Source organism: Scatophagus argus, chromosome 7 (assembly GCF_020382885.2).
Source record: "Scatophagus argus isolate fScaArg1 chromosome 7, fScaArg1.pri, whole genome shotgun sequence".
Lineage (NCBI taxonomy): Eukaryota > Metazoa > Chordata > Actinopteri > Scatophagidae > Scatophagus > Scatophagus argus.
In genome coordinates this window covers 17,354,460-17,375,833 of record NC_058499.1, presented here as the reverse complement: position 1 = coordinate 17,375,833, position 21,374 = coordinate 17,354,460, and the positions used below count along the sequence as shown (strand labels likewise).

At 39.5% G+C, this 21,374-nt stretch overlaps 1 protein-coding gene across 3 annotated transcripts; it reads right to left on the bottom strand.

Annotated features, from left to right (window-relative positions):
• Positions 1-7,860: 7,860 nt before the first annotated feature.
• Positions 7,861-19,961, bottom strand: nap1l4a (nucleosome assembly protein 1-like 4a). 3 transcript variants are annotated; one of them, XM_046394344.1, is made up of 14 exons: positions 19,833-19,953; positions 18,803-18,840; positions 18,376-18,448; positions 17,518-17,662; positions 16,855-16,941; positions 16,271-16,405; positions 16,101-16,172; positions 15,866-16,005; positions 15,475-15,620; positions 12,537-12,556; positions 12,287-12,406; positions 11,848-11,883; positions 10,772-10,825; positions 7,861-9,375 (listed from the first exon to the last, which is right to left on the bottom strand). In XM_046394344.1, exons 2-14 carry the CDS (start codon positions 18,816-18,818, stop codon positions 9,337-9,339), a joined length of 1,083 nt encoding a protein of 360 aa, XP_046250300.1. In that variant the 5' UTR covers positions 18,819-18,840; positions 19,833-19,953; the 3' UTR covers positions 7,861-9,336. The 3 variants fall into 3 exon arrangements, with proteins under 3 accessions (XP_046250300.1, XP_046250302.1, XP_046250301.1); XM_046394345.1 differs by lacking the exon at positions 7,861-9,375 and adding an exon at positions 9,745-9,779; XM_046394346.1 differs by lacking the exon at positions 18,803-18,840 and having other exon boundaries at positions 19,833-19,961.
• Between the last annotated feature and the right edge of the window lie 1,413 nt (positions 19,962-21,374).

The following is a 21,374-nucleotide window of genomic DNA, read 5'->3' as shown; positions in this document are numbered from 1 at the left end:
TCACTGTCTCTGTACAAAAGCACCAGACACACACACACACACACCAAGAGAGAGGAAGATAAATTGTCATCTGCAATAAATTAGGAGGGGTTTGTTTTACAAAATAAAGAGATAAAATTCGGAGTTACTGAGCACATGTTGTTCCTTTCTCCTTGTTTACTTGAGTGTGATGGAGTTTTGTAGCCAAAGGCACATGGGTGTGACAAGACAGCAGGTGGAAGGACCAGAAAGGCCCAGAGTTTGTTAGTCGTGTCGAGGCATGAAGTGGCTCAGTGTTTACTGTGAGGACACAAAACGCATAAATACAGAGGAAGTCACTGAACCCTGCTGGAGTTCATTTGTTTAGGTTGAAAATAAGTCATCATGTGTGAGAGATTAATATTCGATTTATGTTAAAACAAGATTTGAAGGGGCTACATAAAACATGACTATAAAACTGAACCTACTTTATTACAGTTACTAGAACAAGTAACTGTATATTTGAAAAGGGTGTTTGATGATTCGATTCGACTTGATGTATTTGGAATCATGTTTTTGGCCACCTGATAAATACCAAGTCCAACCTTCACACGGCTCTTAGCTAATGTTTCACTCTCCGCCAGTTTCTGAGGGAAGCATTTGGCTCTGTAGCTGATAAATGTTTCTTTATGTTCACAAGCTGGTTGATAACTCTGCCTGCTGTTAGATGCAGAGCAGGTCGTCTTTGGTCAGTTTATGGGAGATTTTTGTTTGATTGTGGTTGGAAATGACTCTGGAAATGACTGCAGGGTTGGGCGATAATTATCTCTGGATTAATCACTACAAATGTTCTCCCACATGTACACATCATGATGTGATCCACTGTTAATCTAACAATATTCATTACAGCACTGTAACTTTTAAATTAGTGTAATAAAGATTTAAAGTCTCTGATGAAAGAGAGACCTGGCTGTGGCAGCAGCAATAAAGGTGTGCACTTTTAACTATTAACTAACTGTCACGCCCAGCACTAAAGCCAAGAGGACACGGAACTGAAAGACTGGATTAACGGTAATACCCTGGATACAAATGTTACATAAGCTCACATTACTACAAAATGAAATAATGATTGCATTATAATTATGCAACACTAAAAGATAATAATTCTTAAAATTCAAACATGTTATTTATAATATGTTAGATTTTGGAGGCTGGTTGAAAAAAAAAACAGGTGAATTTTCTCAGGAGTTATTGATCACATTGCTCATACTGTAATACAGGATAAATAAGACCTCAGAAAATATAAATAACTTGACTTTTGCATGTTTGCTTGTTTAAGCACAATAGTGCAGATAAATGAATGTTGTACAGTGTGTTCATGCGCATTGTGTTTATGTGCATTGTGTTAACCAGTGAAGCCTCCCTCAGACAGTGAACTATACATAGTCAGCCTAACAATGAGGAGTAATATGGATGAGCAGGCTGTGATGGGCCGCTGACAAGTACAGCAGAGCCGGCAGGTAACAGCTGCATGCTGTGACACATTTATGACTTTGGCCTCTCTCTCTCTCTCTCTCTCTCTCTCTCTCTCACACACACACACTTATGCACATCCTCTTCTACTCTATGGTGACATGCCCTTGTGATGAGACTCCAGAGCTATTTGAGGCATTGTTCTGATAAGCCCTGCGTGTGTGTGTCTGTGGCCACGCTGGCATTCAGCAGCGTGGGAAAAAGAACAAATGGCTGATGAGGGCAATGCACAGTCAAACACAATGCTGCAGGAGGAACCGTTGGAGAACAATGACAACAGACATGGCTGCTGTCATACACTCTGTTCTGTCTCATGTGGAACTGGCTTGTCACTGTGTGACGGCAAAAGTCAGAAAGAGTCAAAGATGGCAAAGAAACAACAAGCAATACAAGAATGTAAAGATACTCAGTTACATATTTGATGGATTTTTTTATTAAGTGAGTCAGGGCCTGAATACAATTCAGTCCATACATAATCACCATTCCTTAAGAAAAAATATTTTATTTTCTCAGATCGTTATTGTTCCGCTGATGTATAAGTAACAGCATTTTAATATTGTGGCTGCTTGAGATAAATTGCATCATATGACCTGCACAAAAAATAGTATAAGCGTCAGTGGAATGTAATGGAGCAGAAAAAACATTTCTCTCTAAAATAACAGACAGAAGCACAAAGTGAAAAGACCTACCGGTATGTGCATGTAATTATACTTCAGTACTGTACTTGAGCGAATATATTTAGTTACATGCCTTCATTGGTCTGTTAAGCACTTCCAGAATGCCGTTCATCCGGAAGAAGAGTATCTCATGTCATTTCAAATTAAAAACAATTCTAATTGTTGTGTCGTACTATCATTAACACATACCTCAACACAAAGCTGTGTGAACTATGCAGTCTGATAACCACACTTCCTTTTCACACCACACGACCCACGTGACAAGACTCAGGTGAGAATTTCGAGATGTGATCTAGCAAGTTGCTCGCAAAGTCCGGCACTTCATTCTCGCAAACCTGACTCCATGAAGAACGACAGGTATGCACGTCTGCAGTTCTTCTCCCATCAGGAACGCAGCATTCACTTGGCTGCCTGCATAGTGGCTTGTATGATAAACCTAGAATCTTTCCATAGAACCTAAACAAGTCTGTGGTGGGAGCAGGGCCATGGACTGGACTTCGAGGCTTGACGATTAAACCTTTCAGGATTGTGCTGTTCAATTCCATGAGCAAAAGGTTTCCTTTCACAAATGGTTTATCCATCTTGCCTGGGTCCAGATCTTTGAATCCATCCACTCCACCAAGTTGTCTTAAGACATGAACTAAATGTATCGAGTTGACAGTTCAGTCAGTCAGGACATTATCCATCATGTCTTGTGGAAACAATGCGGACTTGTAGTCAAACACTAAGACAAGGCGTCATTGTCCGATAATCCACATAACGCCAAGAGGAACAATGAAAAGATGATTTAATAGTGAAGAAATTCTCCCGATTGTTTGCTCATTTATGCAGCTGTGCTTCAACATGTCTGAAAGCTTACACTGGAGGCAATTAATCAAAATCAAGTCCTTGGATTAATTTAGAGATTACCTTGTATCGCCTCACCCCATCTCTCTCTGGGGAGAAGCCAATCATAACAGTCAATTATTGCAAAGAAATTTTCTTCAATTTCTGTCATGGTTTTTTTTCTTTCTTTTTTCTTTACCTGGAAACAAAACTGAGCATAGCCCAGCATGCAACACTTGACTTGACACAACCTTGACTGTGATTCTGTGCTTACTTATATGTAATCCAATACCTGTTCATGTAGTCTAGGTGTGACAGGCGGCTTTATCCGTGTTAGGCGTGATGGTGTGGCATGAGGTTAAACATGCCACACCCAGTTTCCTGATCATTCACTGATTCATTCATAAATCCAGACAGAGGTGTGCTACCCTGTCGCTGGTTGTGATTGGGTGAGAAGCTTACTTTCCCACACATACCAGATAGAGAAGTAACTGGTGATTATGCCGTAAAGGTAATAAGATTAGCTTAGTTATACTGACCATTGTGCATAGTTATTCAGGTTAAGCTCATAGAGACAGCCTAAACATAAAGGGACTGACAAGTCACTTTAATGTAGCAGATTGCAAAATCAGTTTGGCACTAGGAACCTTTTGAATGATATTCACCTTTCACCTTCAACAGCTCCTTCTAATGTCTCAAATTTAGTTTCAGTCTTACATTTACTCAGTGGTCTGCTCGGGTTTGATTCCACATCCTGGTCTTTTCTCTACACTTTGCACATCCTCCTCATCCTGCATGTCCAAAGACATGCCAGTCAGGTAGCCTGGACATGCTCCAGCCTGAAATGAGTGGGTCAAAAAAGAAAAAGAAACAAGACACAGATTGTGTTTTCTGCCAACATTTGTCAAAAATCCATCGCTGGAAGATCTTGGGGGATTTGAGAGTGCTGGCCTGAGATGATGGAAAAGGTATTGTGAAACCCAGTTAGTAGTGACCTTGTTTATTCTCTCCTGAAGAAGATTGTGCAGCACAGTTCCTGAACAGAGTTCCCATGAGCGCTCTGCAGTGTGTGGCAGGTCTTGTTTATGCATGGCAGTTGCTGTCAGGAGAGGTTTAAGTGACAGCTGAGCTGCCTTCTTTGCATTTTTACTGCTCATTCATTTGCTGAGCTTTGATTTATTGCACTACATGATGAGTTACATCAAATTTAATCGCTTACTTCTATTTTTTGAAATCCCAATAGTACTACTGAACCGAAAGCCCATTTGTCTGACAGCATTTCCTGAATAAACAGCCATTGCTCTGATGGCCCATCGGTCCAGAAGGACAGTCTGGTATCACTAACTTATGTACGTAACTTAATTGAGATCACTGAAGTGTTTATTATTGTTACAAGGGATGGCGAAGATCACCTGACTTTGTCCTTTCTTGTGTTAACCATCTTACACCAACATGTTAGAGCTAAAAACTCCAGGAAGATGCATTTTTGGAGCAACACTCCTTTGGAGGAGTTTTTGTTTTCACTTTGGACGGTCAGATCAAAAGGCTTTGGGTCCAGTGGGACATTTTTCTGCTGAGATTTCAGAATAATCTGCTTAACAATAAACAGATCTCACACTAACAGAGAAAGAGAGCTGTTTTTGTTCAGCCCTCTTGCTTCCAGAATGCATAAAATGCCCATCAAAAAATACATCAAAATCGTTTGCAGCAGATCTGAGGTGTGGCTGACATTAGGGGTTCAATTTGCTGGTTATTGTGCTAACACCAGTGGGCGGCTCAGTGAGTAGTAGACTTCCATTAAACAACATAAAGCTTTCATGCTGATGTTTAGCAGGTACCGTGTTAGCATGTTTGCCATAATTTTTTCATCTGTTAGGATGCTGACATTTGCTAGTTAGTACTACACACAGTATAACTGAGGCTGATGGAAAGGTCATGGGTCTGACAGGTGTTTGGTCATAAACTACAAAATCTAAAATTCACACTGTTCACTGTCATAGTAGCATTAGAGACAAAAGTCAGGAGATCACAAATGTCGCTGGGATTTATCCTAAGGGCACCATGAATGAATATTTGAGTGACGGTTGATGAAAATTTATCCAATAGTTGTGTTATTATTGTGTTGTGTTAGTTGAGATATTTCAGTGAAAGAGGTGGACCGACTGACCATCAGCGCCATCGACAGAGCGCTGCTGCTAGCAAGTTTGAATAAAGAAAATAATGAGACACTAACTTTAATTTTGTAATTCATACACTACCACATAAACCGATGGAAAGATCAAACTGTGTGCAAAGCTGCGAGTTCTTTTGTCAACACCATCAGTAACGTTATCAGATCTAAGCACTAATGGGCTCTTTATCTCGCTTCCAGTTCAGTTCATTCAGTTGTGCCGACCAACCCGGCGTCAGCAGCATAAAGCAACTCTCTATTCCTTTCATTCTCTGGAACTCAGTCTCGCTCACATCACTTCCGACTGGGAGACGATGATACAAAAGACCCCACACAGACAAACTCGTTCACGCACACTCACGTAGAGGCTTTGCCAAGAGCACCTTGGGGCCAAGAGTGGGATAGTGGGTGCAGCTGCAGCTGGAAGGAAGGTCGGAAGAAGACTGCACCTCTTACGCTTCTGCTGGATGAGGATGAGAGGATGGCAGAAGGCATCATTTAGGGATAATCCCTGCAGTCTGAATACTTTCCTTTGTTCTACTGTGCTGCTCATATGCACAGCTCAGAAATCATCTCCCTTTGAGTCCACCAAACTTCTACATGCGTTGTTGATACATGTTTAACAACCTCTTTGTCCATTCATCCATGCGCACACACACTTGAGAAAACCGCAGACAGCTGAGGAGTAGCATGCAAAGGATTTAAAAGAGAGCACAGATATTAAAGTCTCACTTCAATTTTCTCACTCTATGGAGCTCAGCCTCGAAAACTCCTGGTTTGTCCTGAAGTCTAAATGTCAAAAGACAAAAACATTTCTCAATGTACAAACAGAAGAGTCTTTTGTAGCCTCAAACCACGACATTTCATAAGAGTGTATTACTGCTGAATTACTGCACTGGTCTCTAATGTCATTTTGTTATAGTGGTTGACGCTGGTGTCTAGTTGACACATACAGCTTAAATATCAATTTTCAGTGCAAACTGGAAGCAGGCAAATGTCCAACAGCCCCATTTTCCTAACTGTGTTGCTGAAGCACATAAATAAGACACGCACAACTGGACTCCTTGTTATAGTGAAGCAATCCTCAAACCCCCGCACAGCAGCCTGAGTATGAATAATGTCTTGTTCACAAGTCTGCAGAGCAAAATGACCCAAAAATTACAAAAGGACTGTAGAGAGATTTCAGTTTGTGGTCAGCCTGATGTGGAAAACTGAAGGATCACAATTCACTGCTGCCCACTCATTCCCTCCAAAACGTCAAAACTACCTTATACATGTTTATTATTATTAATAAAGGGGACTGAAGTGTTGGCAGTGATCCAGCCCTTATCGAGAACTTGATCTTATCCAGACCTTTGCTTTCTCACCCTGTCACATGTCACTTGTGTTCCGATGAAGACAGAAACATCAGCTCATGCAGTTTTAAGTGTCGCTGGATAAAGTGACAGGATAAGAAGGCACCTGTTTTTCAGCAGTCAGCAGAAAACCTGGGTTGCTAGGACACGGTGTCGCCATCCTCCTCCAGAAACTCCAGAGCACGCAGCCTTTATCTCCCACAATGCATTACAAGGGTCTGTCAGAGGACGTACGTGTTTTCTCTATCTGCAAGACTGAATTCCAGGCATTCTGGTTGTCTTTCCTGATGTTTGGCAGACTGTCAGCAAATTCCTCCAGCAGTGGATACCACCATGCTGTCACAAAGTCACTGTGGTGTTGGTGAGGAAGAAAAGGGCCAGTTCCCACATTCTAAGGCCAAAAAGACTGCATGCTTTGCTTTAAGCTCCTGCTAATCATCTGCAAATCGTCACCTGGTGCCTCATAGTAAACTCAGTGTGTGGCTGTTCAGTGCCCAGTAACATTGTGTTTCTGTCAACAGCCTGTGAATTCAGCCAGGGAAAGTTATCTGAGCACATAATCGCTCTACAGTAAGATGTTGAGAGCTGCTCAGTACGTCCAGTTTGTTGCTGTCAGAGTGGTGCAGCTGGCTGATGAGTGATGATGTGCCATTTTCACTGCAGACAGGACGCACAAAAGTACAATGTGTAAATACAATGAAGAATGGCTGAATTCCATTTAGCTGGCTCAGTTTCAGGGTCCTTTTACTGTTCATGGACATTTGAATACACTAACAATCTATTTGTTAGCATTATGGTTTAACACCTGTACTTTTGCCACTATAAGTCAGAATGCGTGCTGTGAAAAAGGCACTACAGGCATCAGCAGCACTTGGACAAAGACAAAAGTCTCACTTTTCCTCACCATCTACATCTTAAATTAGTCATAAAATGTGTAGACCAGTGGTTTCCAACCTTTCAACAACACGCAAAATTAATCTCAGGGATTTGTGAGACTCTTAATGAGACAAAAAATGAGAAAGATGCTGTGCAGCTACACAAACTTAGTGTTATTTTTTTTTCATCACTAAGCTTTACTCATTACTTTTACTTTTTGAGGAGACAATCAACCAAAAAGAGAACAGAGGACACACACAGAAAACAGATTTCCATGTTGCACAACTTTAATAGAATATTTTAACTAACTCTGTACAAATTGAAAAGAAATATTGCGCAAGTAACAAATTGTGAATAAGAACCAGTTAAGGCCATTGCTAGCACACGGTCCAATGTGGGAGATTTGAAGATGTCAACCGTGGCTCTTAAGAGATCTGTTCAACAAGATCTACAATCGTTCTTTTTAAAAAGAGAGGAGGGGTGGGTGTTATTTTCGCTGTGACTGCCATCGCTGACCAGTCACCAGGCAAACATGTCCAACCAAACGGCCAAAATCCAAGTGCAGTATATAAAATACATTGGCAATCTCTTCTATTTGTTTTCCACAGACATTCTACTGAATCATTAGACAATAACAGAAATGGTTATATATTCTTAAACAACTTCAAATGCAGAATTAGATTACACTGTGTTAATGACAATTGGCAAACAATTCAATAAAAGAGGACGGTGTGGTTTGTCTTTCATTTTGGTTTGTTGGCACTGTCCCATCATGGACTTAAAATGACATGTTAATTTACCACAACAGGCTGCAGTTAGCCACTGTCAGCTTAAATGTGTTTACCAGACTGGATGTGATACTTAGGCTGGGAAAATCCAACAAGTTCAAACAAACTATGTAGACAGACGTGTCTGCTTTTCAAAAGCATGGATTTCGTAAATTGCTATAATGCTTGTTAACATGAGTTCAAAGAGCATTTCAGGAGTGATGGGGCAAACTGGAAAAAACAATACAAGACAGAAGTACGACCTCACATGATCTTAATTAATGTTGAGTCCACTCAAGTGCTCAGTTTAAATGCTTGTTAAGCCCAATACGGCTGGGTGAGCAGTACTGAAGTAGAACACAACTGTTCAATGTCTGAGATTCATGTTGTTGTTGATGATAATAATAATAATAATAATAATAATCATAATAATGACAATAATAAAAACCTTGACTTGGCAGTATTTGCATTTTGCCGACCTGCTAAGCCCAAACAAGATTTGAGCCAGTAAGAATGAGCATTGTACTGCAGCTGGGCCTCAAGAGTTCCCAAAATGCACCACTTAATACAGCTGCATGACACTAGAATAAATAGTCCAATGACATGACAATGAACATTTAAAAAAGTAAATTAAATTCAAAATGATACATTGTATGTCTTTTAAAAAACACCATAACAAAAGAAAAATACTGCAGTAACCCCAGTGAAAGTCAAACTTGTTCAGCAGTTTCCTGGTAAACTTACGCTTCTTCTCTTGTTGGCATTAAAAAACCCTGAGTAACTGATTTATTTCCATGATAACTTAAGCTGTGGAACCATTTCTTTCCTATCTTTTCTCTTCCATACTATGAAGTTCAGAGGTTCTTGGCAGTAGCATCCTACTCCACCTTACCAAAAGAAGAAGACTGTCCCTATGTGATAGCATGGTATTATAATTAGAGTCAAGTCACTTCCCGCTTTGAATTCAAATGAGACTAAATAAAAAGGGATGAAATGGGCGCAAGACAAAAGAAAAAGAAGTCATGCACATAGTAAAAACGCAGTTTGGTTTGCGTTCTATTGCATTCAGATGAAAGTTCATAAAAGGGTAGAGCCTGCAAGAGTAGGAGAGCTTGCTGATTGGTTAAGAGCTGATTTGAAGGACAGCAGGTCTCCACCTCCCCTGATCACCATGGTTACTGCTGTTTGCATTCGGCAGGCTGGGGCTGTTCTTTCTGTAGGGAACAAAGAAAAAAAAATAAGAAAACATCAAGACTGACAGCTAATGAAGCCACCGGGCATTAACTAGCAACTAGAAAAAGCTTACGAGTAAGCAGACACTAAAGATTTTTTTAATCTGGTTTGTTCAAGCGAAGGAATAATGTTAGAAAACTGGGATGGGGGAAAAGGAGGAAAAACAAACCGATGGAAAGGGCAAAGATAGGACAGGGAGAACAGAAGCTGTATCTACCCAAGATGTGAGCTGAGGGTCCAAAAAACCTTGGACTACTGGGAGAATAAAGGATGTAGTGAAAGAGAAGCAGCCAGAATAATAAACCAAAGTGTATAATGGGTATGGGACGCCATCCTTATTTCTCCCTTACCTAGAAATGCATTGGGTGAGAATGATTGATTATGCCTGTAATGAAGGGGAATCCAGGGGAGGGAGAGACAACAATATGCACAAGTTTAATCATCACATTCAGAAACAACAGTGAGCATGAGTGAGTGAAATATTGCTCAAGTTGGTGAATGAGCACACATGAATTCCTGAAGTAAAATCAATAACTGAACAGGTACCATGAGGAGAGAAACCCACTACAACGAGCTACTAAAGAAACTCACTGGCAGACAAAGCAGCAATGCTGGTCACTCCAGACGACGTTATGCACCCACTCACTATCAGAATGGAGCATAGCTCATTATGGGTCATCTCAAACAAACTAAACCCCATAATAGATGACTCTTTCACTGACTGTCATTACGTAAAAAACAAAAAAACAAAAACACACCTCTTAAAGTCTTCCATAGGCAAGACACAATGTATGTCTGAGCCTGAGGAGGAAATCTGAGATACAACTGAAGAACTCTGCGCATTGTTAGTAAGCAACTTTTAATTAGTCAGGTGATGTTTGCAATGGCATCTCCTGAGTGCATTCACTGCCTGGTGCAACCGTACAAGTCTTTCTCTCAAAATAAACCAAAGACCAACATGACAACAGAGTTCATCTCTGCAGATGTGTGCATGATGTTCCACTATGAGAACGTAAAAGCAGAGACACACTGAAGGTTGCTTCCTTTCAGCTCCATTGTTAACCAAAAGGGCTGTTAAAAACAGTGCTGTTACAGAGGAAGTGATGCTCTGCTTTTCTAGAAACAAATAAAATAATGCATGTTATAAATTCACGAAGTCATTAGAGTAGGAGTGAGCTTCAGCTTACTGTGTGTCCCACATGTAATGGCTGGTGACCTTGTCTAAATGCTTAACTCACTGGCTGGCCACATAACACCATCTCTGCACCAATAAAAGTACTCACACGGAAAACGATTAAAAATAATGTAAAAATGCATCACTAGCACTTGCACAATCAATAATCACAGCAGAAAAACAAGTCAAGAATTCATTCTGACCTTGGGGTCAAAGTCTCCCTCGTCATCGTCATCATCACCCTCCTCATCTTGCTCCTGAGACAAAAAGACAAAATCATTATAGGTCATTTAACAAATTATTATTGTATGGTTTAGCAGTGATACAACTTAATAAGTCAAAGCAGGATTTCCCAACGTGTCCATAAGCACGTTCATGCGAAAGAGGCGGTGCAGCACATGAGCAACTGCAAACCTACTGGCAACAGAGTGGGATATTTTTACAAAACCAAGAACAAATTTTAATGTTAGACAAATATGAATAAGTTAAACAAAAAATCCAAGTTGAGAGCAGCCCTTCTGTAACTGCCAAGTATAAAGTACAAAAAGGAAAGCAGATAACAAATCTCAGACTGTAAGATTAATAGGCTTATAATGTCTGAGCAAACACAATGAAAAAGACACACATGCCACAAGCAGTCTGAGGAAGATGTGTGCTCAAAATGTCAAGAAGAAGCAGCAGCAGTGGCTTTAAGTCCCTTTCAGCTCTTAATATCACCGCCCTGTCATTAGGACACAAGTACATCTGATTATAATTGCATTTGTGTGTTCCATTATATTAATTAGCCTTATTCTTTTAGCTGCAAGCCCAGCAGTGTGAAACGGAGTAAAAACTAAAAAGGTAATTTAAAGCCATAAGTAGGATTACTATCATATCTTATAAGTGCAACAAGTATAGAGCTTTAGAGCTTCAATTTCTGCTGTGAGGTAATACTGGTTAACAAAAGCAAAATGAAATGTGTTTGACACCAGCCACTTAAACACTGTCCTACTCAGAATGAAAACATATATACTGTCAAACATGGATTAACCAAACCCTCTACGGTCATTTTCTCAATATATCCCACAGCATACAAGTACCTGCAATAAATTTATAATGCAAGCCAATCTATGTTACTATGGTGTGGAGTATGGAGTGAACCAGCTTCAACAATGGAAAAACCAGAGTTAACATTGCTGTTACCTCAAAAAAACACAAATTCTTCTTCGTACAGCCCTCAGCTTTCTGGTATATAAAAATTCAGTGAGAAATTTTGTAAGTCAAAGTGGTATTTACTAACCTCTTCATCTCCCTCGTCCAGCTCCTCCTCTTCAAACTGTGTTTAAAAAAAATAAAAATAAAAATTAACTTGTACATATACCCAAAAGATTTGTGTGTGTGTATGCAATCCTGTAGCTGTGAGGACAAAAATCTGTTTACACAATCAAATTGTGAGGACCCGCCTTATTTATGGGGACAAAATGCAAGTCCGCATGGGGAAATGAATCATTTTTAGAGTGAAGACTTGGTTTTAGGTTGGGTTGAGTATGAGGTTTAGGTTAAGGTTAGGGTAAAGGTTAAGGTTAGGCAAGTTATGGTTTTGATTTGAGTAAGTCTACAGGAACTGAATGTAAGTCTATGTAATGTCCCCATTGGGCATGAAAATCTACACTGTGTGTGTGTGTATGTGTGTGTGTGTGTGTGCGTGCGTGCGTGCGTACTGGAGGAAAAACACTCACACTCTCATCATCTTCCAGAGCCTCTCCAGTGAAATACAGCACTGCTCTGGGAACTATTCTCTCACGGAAGAAATGACCAATCTCAAAGTCTGTGGCTAGGGTGAACTCAGAGTCTTCGTCCTATAAAACAAGAACACAAAGACGCCATTTTAAGACAGCCACAAATCCAACAGATTGATGGTAAAGGAAGACGCAATAAAAACAGGTGGTGATGTGTTTTTTAATGAAGAATAAGCTACATTGTACTCACCATTTCTCCATCTGGTGAAGCTGTAACAAAAAGAACATACAATTTAAGTAATAAACACCACAATGCACTGCTTTACAAGGAAAGTGAGAGTAAAGATATGAATAGAAATGTAAAAACTGGATTTTAAAATGGCACTTTCTTGTGAAAATGATTATTTAGACGTATCAGTCATAGGTGTGACATTTGTTTTCTAATAGCGTTCACAGGGCAGCTTTGGGATCTCGTGTGTAATTCAACAAAAATACAAAGGCCCATTCAAGGCAGTAACTTTGCTCATTATTAATGACATCACAATGCAGGGCCGCATCATCCTCACAAAGTGACAAGCCTGTTAGCAAACAGCTGCACTCCACTGGTGACCTCATCCCATCCTTCCTCTTCTTTCAACAGCACTGTATTAGAGGAAACTGCTTGCAACATGTACAAGGTGCTGTACCTTACTTATTAATTACCTTACTTATAAATTAAACAGTATGTGAAGTTAAAACCGCTGTGGCTTAGTCCTGTTGTTAAGGAAAAAAACAGGGTGTGACACACAATAAACTGAAGATATAAATATCGGAGCAAAATGACACAAATTTTCCTAAGCAAATGTACAATCTTAGCTATAGGATCTGCTGTTGGCATTACTGCACAGTGGTCTCCATTTCTGTTACTTTATCTAATTTTCCTATAAAACACTGGTTTTTGAGTATGTGTTTTTTCTTTCTGCACAAGAACACAAAACCACAAAGAAATAGCAGCAAGTACCTCTGCCTCACAGACGGGGGCGATAGTGAGCCTGAAGGTCAAGAGTTTAATACGTGGTTTACTTTTGCTAAAGTTAAAACAACAACAATAACCAAACAATCCAATACACCTAAAATTCTTTGACTGAATTTACGCTATTTTATTAGAATTATATGTTTGTAAATCTGACTTTGAAAGTCAGTGCTTCCCCAACCACAAACCTCACCGCACGTTACTGTACATAACAAATATGAGCATCAACTGACATCGCACACTGAAGGAAAGCAAATCGGCAGAGCTTACAATTAAAGCTGAAACAATACAGTAATTTTGAGGCTGATAACATTTCACTGTTTTTACTTAAATCACCAGTCAGTCAGAGTTAAACTTGTCAGTGCTCTCTGGTAGACAAACTTACTTATACTACATATATTGCTTGTTACACACTTGCTGAGATACACAAAAAAGACAAAACTAATTTCCCATAAAAACAGTGTTTAAGTTTACATCTACTCTCTAATTCAATTTAATAAAAATACTGTATGCACAATAAATACTCAGTTTATAGATTCATGAACTCCACAGCAGTCGAGTGACATGAACTTTGTGCACATGTTCACATGATCAGCCTGGGATGATTAGTCACGAATGGACAACCAAGAACCCACCCTAAAACTGAACACCTGAACGATCTATTTATAGTCACCATTCATATACTGAGGCTTCGACTGAACCAGTAAGACAAACACTTGCTCAGCCAATGAGTGATCAGGTCGACTTGTGAAAGTCAGAATAAGTCCAGGCATGTCTGACAGGTAAGCAGACTACACAGCAAAGACGACAGTCATTAAAATAAAGGCACATGCTGCCTAAACTACTGCTTCTTTGAGTGATAATGACTCGTTTCAAGATATCTGATCCTAGTGAAACCGTCACTGTATTCAAAGATTAGAGACTTCAATATCACCTAATATACTATGGGTTTTATCAGACAAAATTATGAAAATGTAAGAGGCTATTCCCTCACTCTTGTTGAAAATGTTAGAGCAGCCATTCTTAACCAATTGGTAGACCTCACTCAGTCAGTTTTACTGCCAAAAGTTTAGATTAAACTTACCCTTTTTTTTGTAATTTACAAACTTATATCTAAATGTGCTCAGGAATTGAAAAAAGTCAGACTAAAATGCATCATGCACCAATTACACTTGAATTTCACCACACTAAACATGAAATATCAAACAAACATGTGAAGGAAACTGTGCCAGTAAAAGCCCCAAAGCCCATGGTGAGGAAATACTACCCTGAATATATTCAGTTTGGATTCAAAATGTCAGGGAGTGATGGTTAGCAGTAAACACTGCGCTGAGGGTGGTGAAAACCAGACACAGCCCAGTCTATTTTTTCCTTCTTTCCTCTTCCTTGTCATCTTATTTTTTTCTTCTTAAGTTGGGAAGGTGGTCTTTGGAAATATTTCACAATGAGAAGTGGGCCTTAAGTTAGAAAAGATAAAGAAGTCCAGTGTTCATTTATTCTTTTGAAGTTCTTTGGGAGGTTTACTCTCAAAAGAAGAGTTATATATAAACTTAACACTCACAACTGATTTGTTAAATGCGTACAGTAGAGCTACACTCTTGTTTTTTGAGTGGTCTCACAATTTCCCCTTAAGTTTTAGCCAAGACTTCAACTCGTTATTTAGCAATACAAGAACTTCTCAGCTTTCTAAGATGGAACAGTAAAACCAAAGATGATGTATAAGTTTGACACCCCAGTGAGCACAGCTACATGTACAAAGTTCAACATTAATAAGCAACAGGCTGTGGACTGTTCAAGTACACAAAGCAGAACTGCAAAATCTGACACAGTCTAAGTGTCTGGTGCCACCTGCTGTTGAATTCAGCTTAATGCGGTGACCAATGATGAAACCACATTGACATACATGCAAAAACATGTTGAATGTCAAGCAGGTGTGTATGTGTGTGCCTCTCCCTTTCTGAGCTTTCAGTGATACAGGGTTTGTCCAAGAGGTTTATGCACAATGCCAGTGCATACACAACTAAAAGAGGAAAGCTAAGAATTTAAATGTTTACTTTTATGTCACATGCATAAATAAGTCACTGAAAGAAGAAGGGATTTTTGCTTTGAATGTTACATTCAAGCATCCAGAGAAATCCACTACATTTTGGGTGTCTTTTTCTGAGTGAGTTCTCACCTTTGACAGGATTAAAGAAGTTGAAGAATGAGTCGTTGGGAACCTGTTTGGTAACAGTGCGGACAGTGCCACGGCCTTTATGCTTCTGTTTCTTCTTAATGGTTTTCACGGTCACATCCTTCCCCTTGTGCCAGTCTATCTGACAGCTGGAGAGAGATGTACAAAAAATAAAAAATTAAATGAGAGGCGGCAGAACACATAAAAAAGGTAAAAGTTGGAAGAAGTGCCAAGTGGAGGCTGATATGTGGGATGCAAAGTCAAGAGAGATTAATATAGAAAGCTTGAATAGCTGTGTTTTACAAAACACACAATCTATTTTTTTCTCAAACTTCAACATCATTCGTGCCAAAGTCACAGTTTAACAGATATGTTTGTGCGCTCTGGCTCTTACCCTTCACAGTCAATGATCTCTGGCCCCTCAAATGAGAAAGGGTCTGAGGCATCAGGCTCTGACTTCATCTTGTAGACTTTAGTGAGAACTGCATTATTGAAGTAACCATTTGGCTCGAAGTGAAACTCTAATGTGAAACTCTGTGGGAGGATGACCAAGAGAGACAGATAAGTCCACTAAGCATTTTAACTTTAGTTTTATTCATTTCAAATGACATCACTTGTTTATTACTGACCATTGGCTGACCAGGCTCAGAAAACTTCACTTGAATATCTTTCAGGTGCTTTAGGATGGGCTCATCGTGTTCCTGGTGGTACACAAACAGTCAGATCAATGACACCTGAGCACAGAAATGAGATGAAATGTGTGAAGGGCACGAGTGACAGATCAAGCATTTAAATGTACCTGTAGCATGTCACTGAGCATGTCCACACTCTTGAATATGGTGAGCCAGAACTCAGGGATGCCTTTAGGGTCCTCCTCTGGCATTGCTTCCTCTTTCTTTGCATCTTCAATACAAGCTTTTTCCTTTACCTCCTCCTACGGACAGTGTAGCAGAGCACTCATTAAAAAACAATTCTTTTTATGCATAGTTTAAGCTTTCAAATCTCACTGTGATCAAGACACAGATCTTGTGTTTATTAATTAATCAGATATCGACTAGTCGGTCACACACTTGTTAGTCCTGGTGATTCTATTTAAAACCACATCCTCATCACCTTGATTGTTTTTTTTATTGTAAGACACATCCCTACTGGCCTATTTATCCAAAAGTGTCTATTTTGGTTTGCTTTACTAGGGAGAAGAAAGATAGTGAAAATAATTTTTCCTGCATGTCTTGTACTTCATACAGCCAATATGGAGAGAACTGAATTGGGCTGAAAACACCTCATTTTATTTTAATTAGGTCATTTGGCAGATCTCTTCCTCTGCTAAACAGGTACAATTTCATCAGAATCTAAAGATGAAGAAATCAAAGGAGTACTTACAGCCAGCTCCTCCTCTTCCTCTCTGTCGCTGTGCCACTCACACTCTTCATCTGTGGGTTCCACGGTTCCTGTGACAATATCTCGTCTCTGTGACAGACAGACAGACACACACACAATTATTTAGGGTAAGAATCTGGGAATATGAGCATGAAATATCTTTACATAAACAAGCATTTACTCAATATGTCTGAATTATTTTAAGCTAGCACACTGAAATCTACACCATTTGAGAAAGAGACTGACACACACACACACACACACTGACATATATACACACAGCACAGACAGGTGCAACAGGATTACAGCTGCCAGTCTTCTGTGCGACCAAGACTTGCTGAGTTCCTGTCACTAGCTCTGGAAATAGCCTTAACTGACAAAAGAACAGTTGACTACTCGTTGCAGCAGTTTTCAATTTAGCACCAAGGATGCGACCTCACTGACCTCAGATCAGACCAGTGAGATATACTTCACTATCCAACAGTGCAGGGAACAACACACGCGATTCTTAGATACTCAATCTCTTAACAAATAAGAGATCTTATAGGCTGTGTTTTTTCCTAGTCTTGCTCTGTTTGCATTAACATGAAAAGAGCAAAGAAAATTTTATACATGTGGTGTTGGAGTCAACATAAAGTTCTATCACATGAATGTTATTAACTGTACCTTATCGAACAGCGGCTGATAAAGAGCGGCATACTTTCTCTCTAGCTCATGGACCTCCTCGTAGAATTTAGCCTCTATGTTGGCACACTGCACCTGTAGCCTTTTCAAGGCGTGCACTCGCCTCTTCACTACTTTGGGAAGCATGCTGTGAGAGACAGGAAACATGAGAATTGATGTGAATTTAAATAATTGATAGTAAAAGTAATATTATGATCTCCGTTCAATAAGTAAAACTGTTAGTGGTATTGTTTCTAACTGCTGAGTCCTTAGCCTACAGGGTTGGGAACCAAAAGATCTCAACATAGTTATATAAGACAGAAAGATAATTCTGGTTCTGTTTGGGTTTGGTAGTATGGCGGGTGTCTACAGTGATACTGTATCATTTACCAGTAATAATTCAATCTCTGTTGGTCAGGGTAAACTACTATAACCATAAAATAATAACATAATTACATCTGTGTTTTCTCATACGTTTGTATTAACAATCGGAAGTACACATCAGCACATCTACCAACTTGCGTAATACAGCAGCATGTAAAATTTGTTTAGAAGTTACTATCATTTTGATTGTTTGGCTAGTAAGCATCACTTACATCAATATGCAACTGGCAACATTTTAGCACTTTCAAGTAGCTGATATATCTGTACAGGCAGTAAATAATATGTGTATGCTGTGTGCTGATAACTGTTGTTTAATATGTTTAAGTTAACCCCCCGCAAAGAAAACAGTTACTGGTTGCCCAATTCCATCTCAAGTTGTCTAGCAACTGATGTGAACAACAGCATTTTGTAATCATGACAATCTTTCAATTGTTACTCTCAAGTTCACCTAACACAGTATGAAACAAAGGTACTGACCTTTCCAAGAAGTGAAAGTTGGCAGGTCTGTCCATCTGCCCTCCTGGATTTTGCATCCCTTGATCCCCTTTACCTGCCAAACCAACAAATAACATTATTATAGGCATGTCTGTCACATTATCATGACAAAAACTGCTTATTAGAATTACAATAATGGGGGCTGTCATTCTTTTCATCCAGAATGTTGTTTAAATTATGCCTCACTAAACATTTAACAATATAACACAATCCGATACAGTAAAATAGCACTAATAAATAAATACTGTGAAACCTATCAAGGTCCATTTTTGCTTAGACTAAGACAGAGTTGAATATATGAATACGTGAATGTATAACAACAAATGTAAAATTATGTCAAATCAATTATCACGTACGTCAATATCTATTTTAGTGCGGTAAATTAACTTAAAAATACGTTTGTCTTCACCTTTATTGGCGTCCATTACCGAGTGGCCTCTCCTTCCTCTGACAGAAACAGAATAATTAAATTTGACTTTTAACAGTTACAGACCATGAGTCACATACAGTGACTGAATAACTACCGACAAAACCAGCAACAATGCGAACAGGGAGAAAACTCTCAATTGTATTTTATCAGTGACCGCGGCTTTGCGTCTGTTATTTAATCATTCTTCTTCGTGTGAGATGTTTCTCCAAATTACACTGCCACAGAACAATCAATGTTAGAGACTCAAATGTAAAACTGATGACATCTCGACATTTACAAAGCCATGAAAACAGAACAGACAGACAGACAGACCAAAAGAGCTAACTTTGATCAACAGCAACACTGGTGTTGAGCAAGCGCAGGCCGATGACGCATTGGCATGCTAACGGCAGCAGGGCTAGGCTACCAACCAAGGTTAGCATCTCTCAATTTACAATAGTTAAAATGAGTGTCGATGCCTCTGACAGTCATATCGGGCTACTGATAAAACAACGTTAAACTTGTCTACACGTTTGCATCAGACAATCATCAAGCACATAGTAATAGCCACCTAGTATGGGCGGTGCCAATGATCTGACAGCAGCGAGCCGGGCAAGCTAGCTAGCAAGCAAGATAATACGACACAGCGTGCTGTGAACAATGCTTTAGCTAACAGTAAGTGCGAACGTTAACATTTCAGGTTAACCTTTTCCCCCGATTCGTATAAAATAAGTAGGATGAAGTATACAAATGACTGTCTGAAGCAGCAATATTGTGCCTTTACATTAAGTAGATAAAACAGACCGTAAGATTACAGGTATGCTACTAGACTACAGCTAACCGCATTGACAAGCTAATATCAGCTAGCTACCGTTAGCTCGCGCGTTAATAAATAAAGTGTCTTGAAGACCGCTCAACAGCGTTCCGCCCTACTAGTGACTCTTAACATTAGCGATTAATACAGCAATGAGGGAGTTAATTCTCGTATTGATGAAATGGTTGTGCCTATTAGCTGTCCTAGCAGTCGTACCTGTAACTGTGCGGAATTCAAGCTTGTAGTGGTCGCGTCGCTCACGCGTTTTCGCTTCAACCCACACGCGCTAGCAATACACGCGCTTTCGTGTCTTGAACTCTCATTGGACAGCTGGTCAAAGAGGCCATGGTGCTGCATTCAAGTACTGTGTTGCGAAAATCTCAGTACTGAGGACATGTTCACAATTACTCAATCTGCTCCTTCAAATAAATTAAAATCAGAGATGTAAAACACATTCACTATTTACACAAATAAAATGTAATCATAGTCCCAAAGCCATATAAAACATAGAATTAAGAGAAAAAAATAAATAAAGCACTTCTTACAATTTCTCAGTTATGTGAGATTAATGCACAACAAACAAATTTCACATTAATTGTGCTTTTGTCCCAATGTTCTTTGACTTGTGATCAGTTGTGGCATGTGATCATGGTTCATTTTTCTGTTCTATTTTGCTCTAACTACAAAACTGCCAGTTTTCTGACAAAGCAGAAAGATCATAAACCACAGATAGATATATTTAATTACATTTACGAAGTACTAATGGAGTTGTGTCTGTAAGAACATCGGTGATGTATACAACGCCCATGTGAGTGTGTGGAAGTGACATAAAAGCACAGAATAAGAGCAAATGTGTAGGCTGGCAGGCTAATGGTGAGATGATATTGGAGGCCAAGCTTGTTCAGGTGTACTGCATCACTGAAAAGCTCTCATCTTCATCTTGAGGTTTCTGAAGGAAGTAGCGCATAACCACCCAGAAAAGACAAAAAAGGGCCCACTTTGGGGCCTTCACACTTCCTCCCATAAGACCAGGCGGCATTTCAAATGCTTAATTTACATACAATCTAAAATATGTCAACAGAGGTCAACCAAGTGCAACTTAAGTGCCAGTACAGTCTGCTCAGTTGGCTCTTTAGTTGGCTTATATGCCCCTTTGGGAAGACCACAGGCCACTGTGTACTGCTGGGGACTACTCCAGCTTGCACATACACACCCCCCATTTAGACAAGAACTAACACTAGGCCATCGTTTAAGGGTTGCTGCTTTTTAATTTTACACCCTGCTCTTTAGAATCCCTCTAACTCCCTTTGAATTCAGAAATCTTAAATCCAACTTGTGATCCTTATTAGACAAGTGCCTTTTGTTGATTCTGTCTTACATCGTAAGCTTTGTGAGATTTTGGAAGGGTCTTGGAATAAGAGAAATACTTTCTGCATTTCCATTTGGGATTCAAACTACAAACAATTTGAAACAGATTTCTATCAATGTATATTTTGAGTGCTTATTTATATTTACATATATTCATATAGTGCTTTTCTGCAAAGGCTTAGGAATCAGACAGATTACGTTTAGACCACAAGAGGGCTTCATACCCATGCCCCATAGGAAGCAGTGACTGTATTAGTCTCTGTGCTCCGAAAGAGGCACTCACATTGCAGAAAAGTATTCCCAAATTGATTAGTGATGTGTGTGTGTTTTTATGTTGTACTGTATTCCCAGGATCAGTTGGGAAACGCCCAAATGCTTGCTCTCACTTTT

Coding starts and splice junctions, on each gene's coding strand:
- nap1l4a (XM_046394344.1), bottom strand. Junction 12,407..12,536: donor CTTCACCAGATGGAGAAATG/GTGAGTACAATG, acceptor CTTGTTTTATAG/GACGAAGACTCTGAGTTCAC. Junction 10,826..11,847: donor TGGACGAGGGAGATGAAGAG/GTTAGTAAATAC, acceptor TTTTTGTCTCAG/GAGCAAGATGAGGAGGGTGA.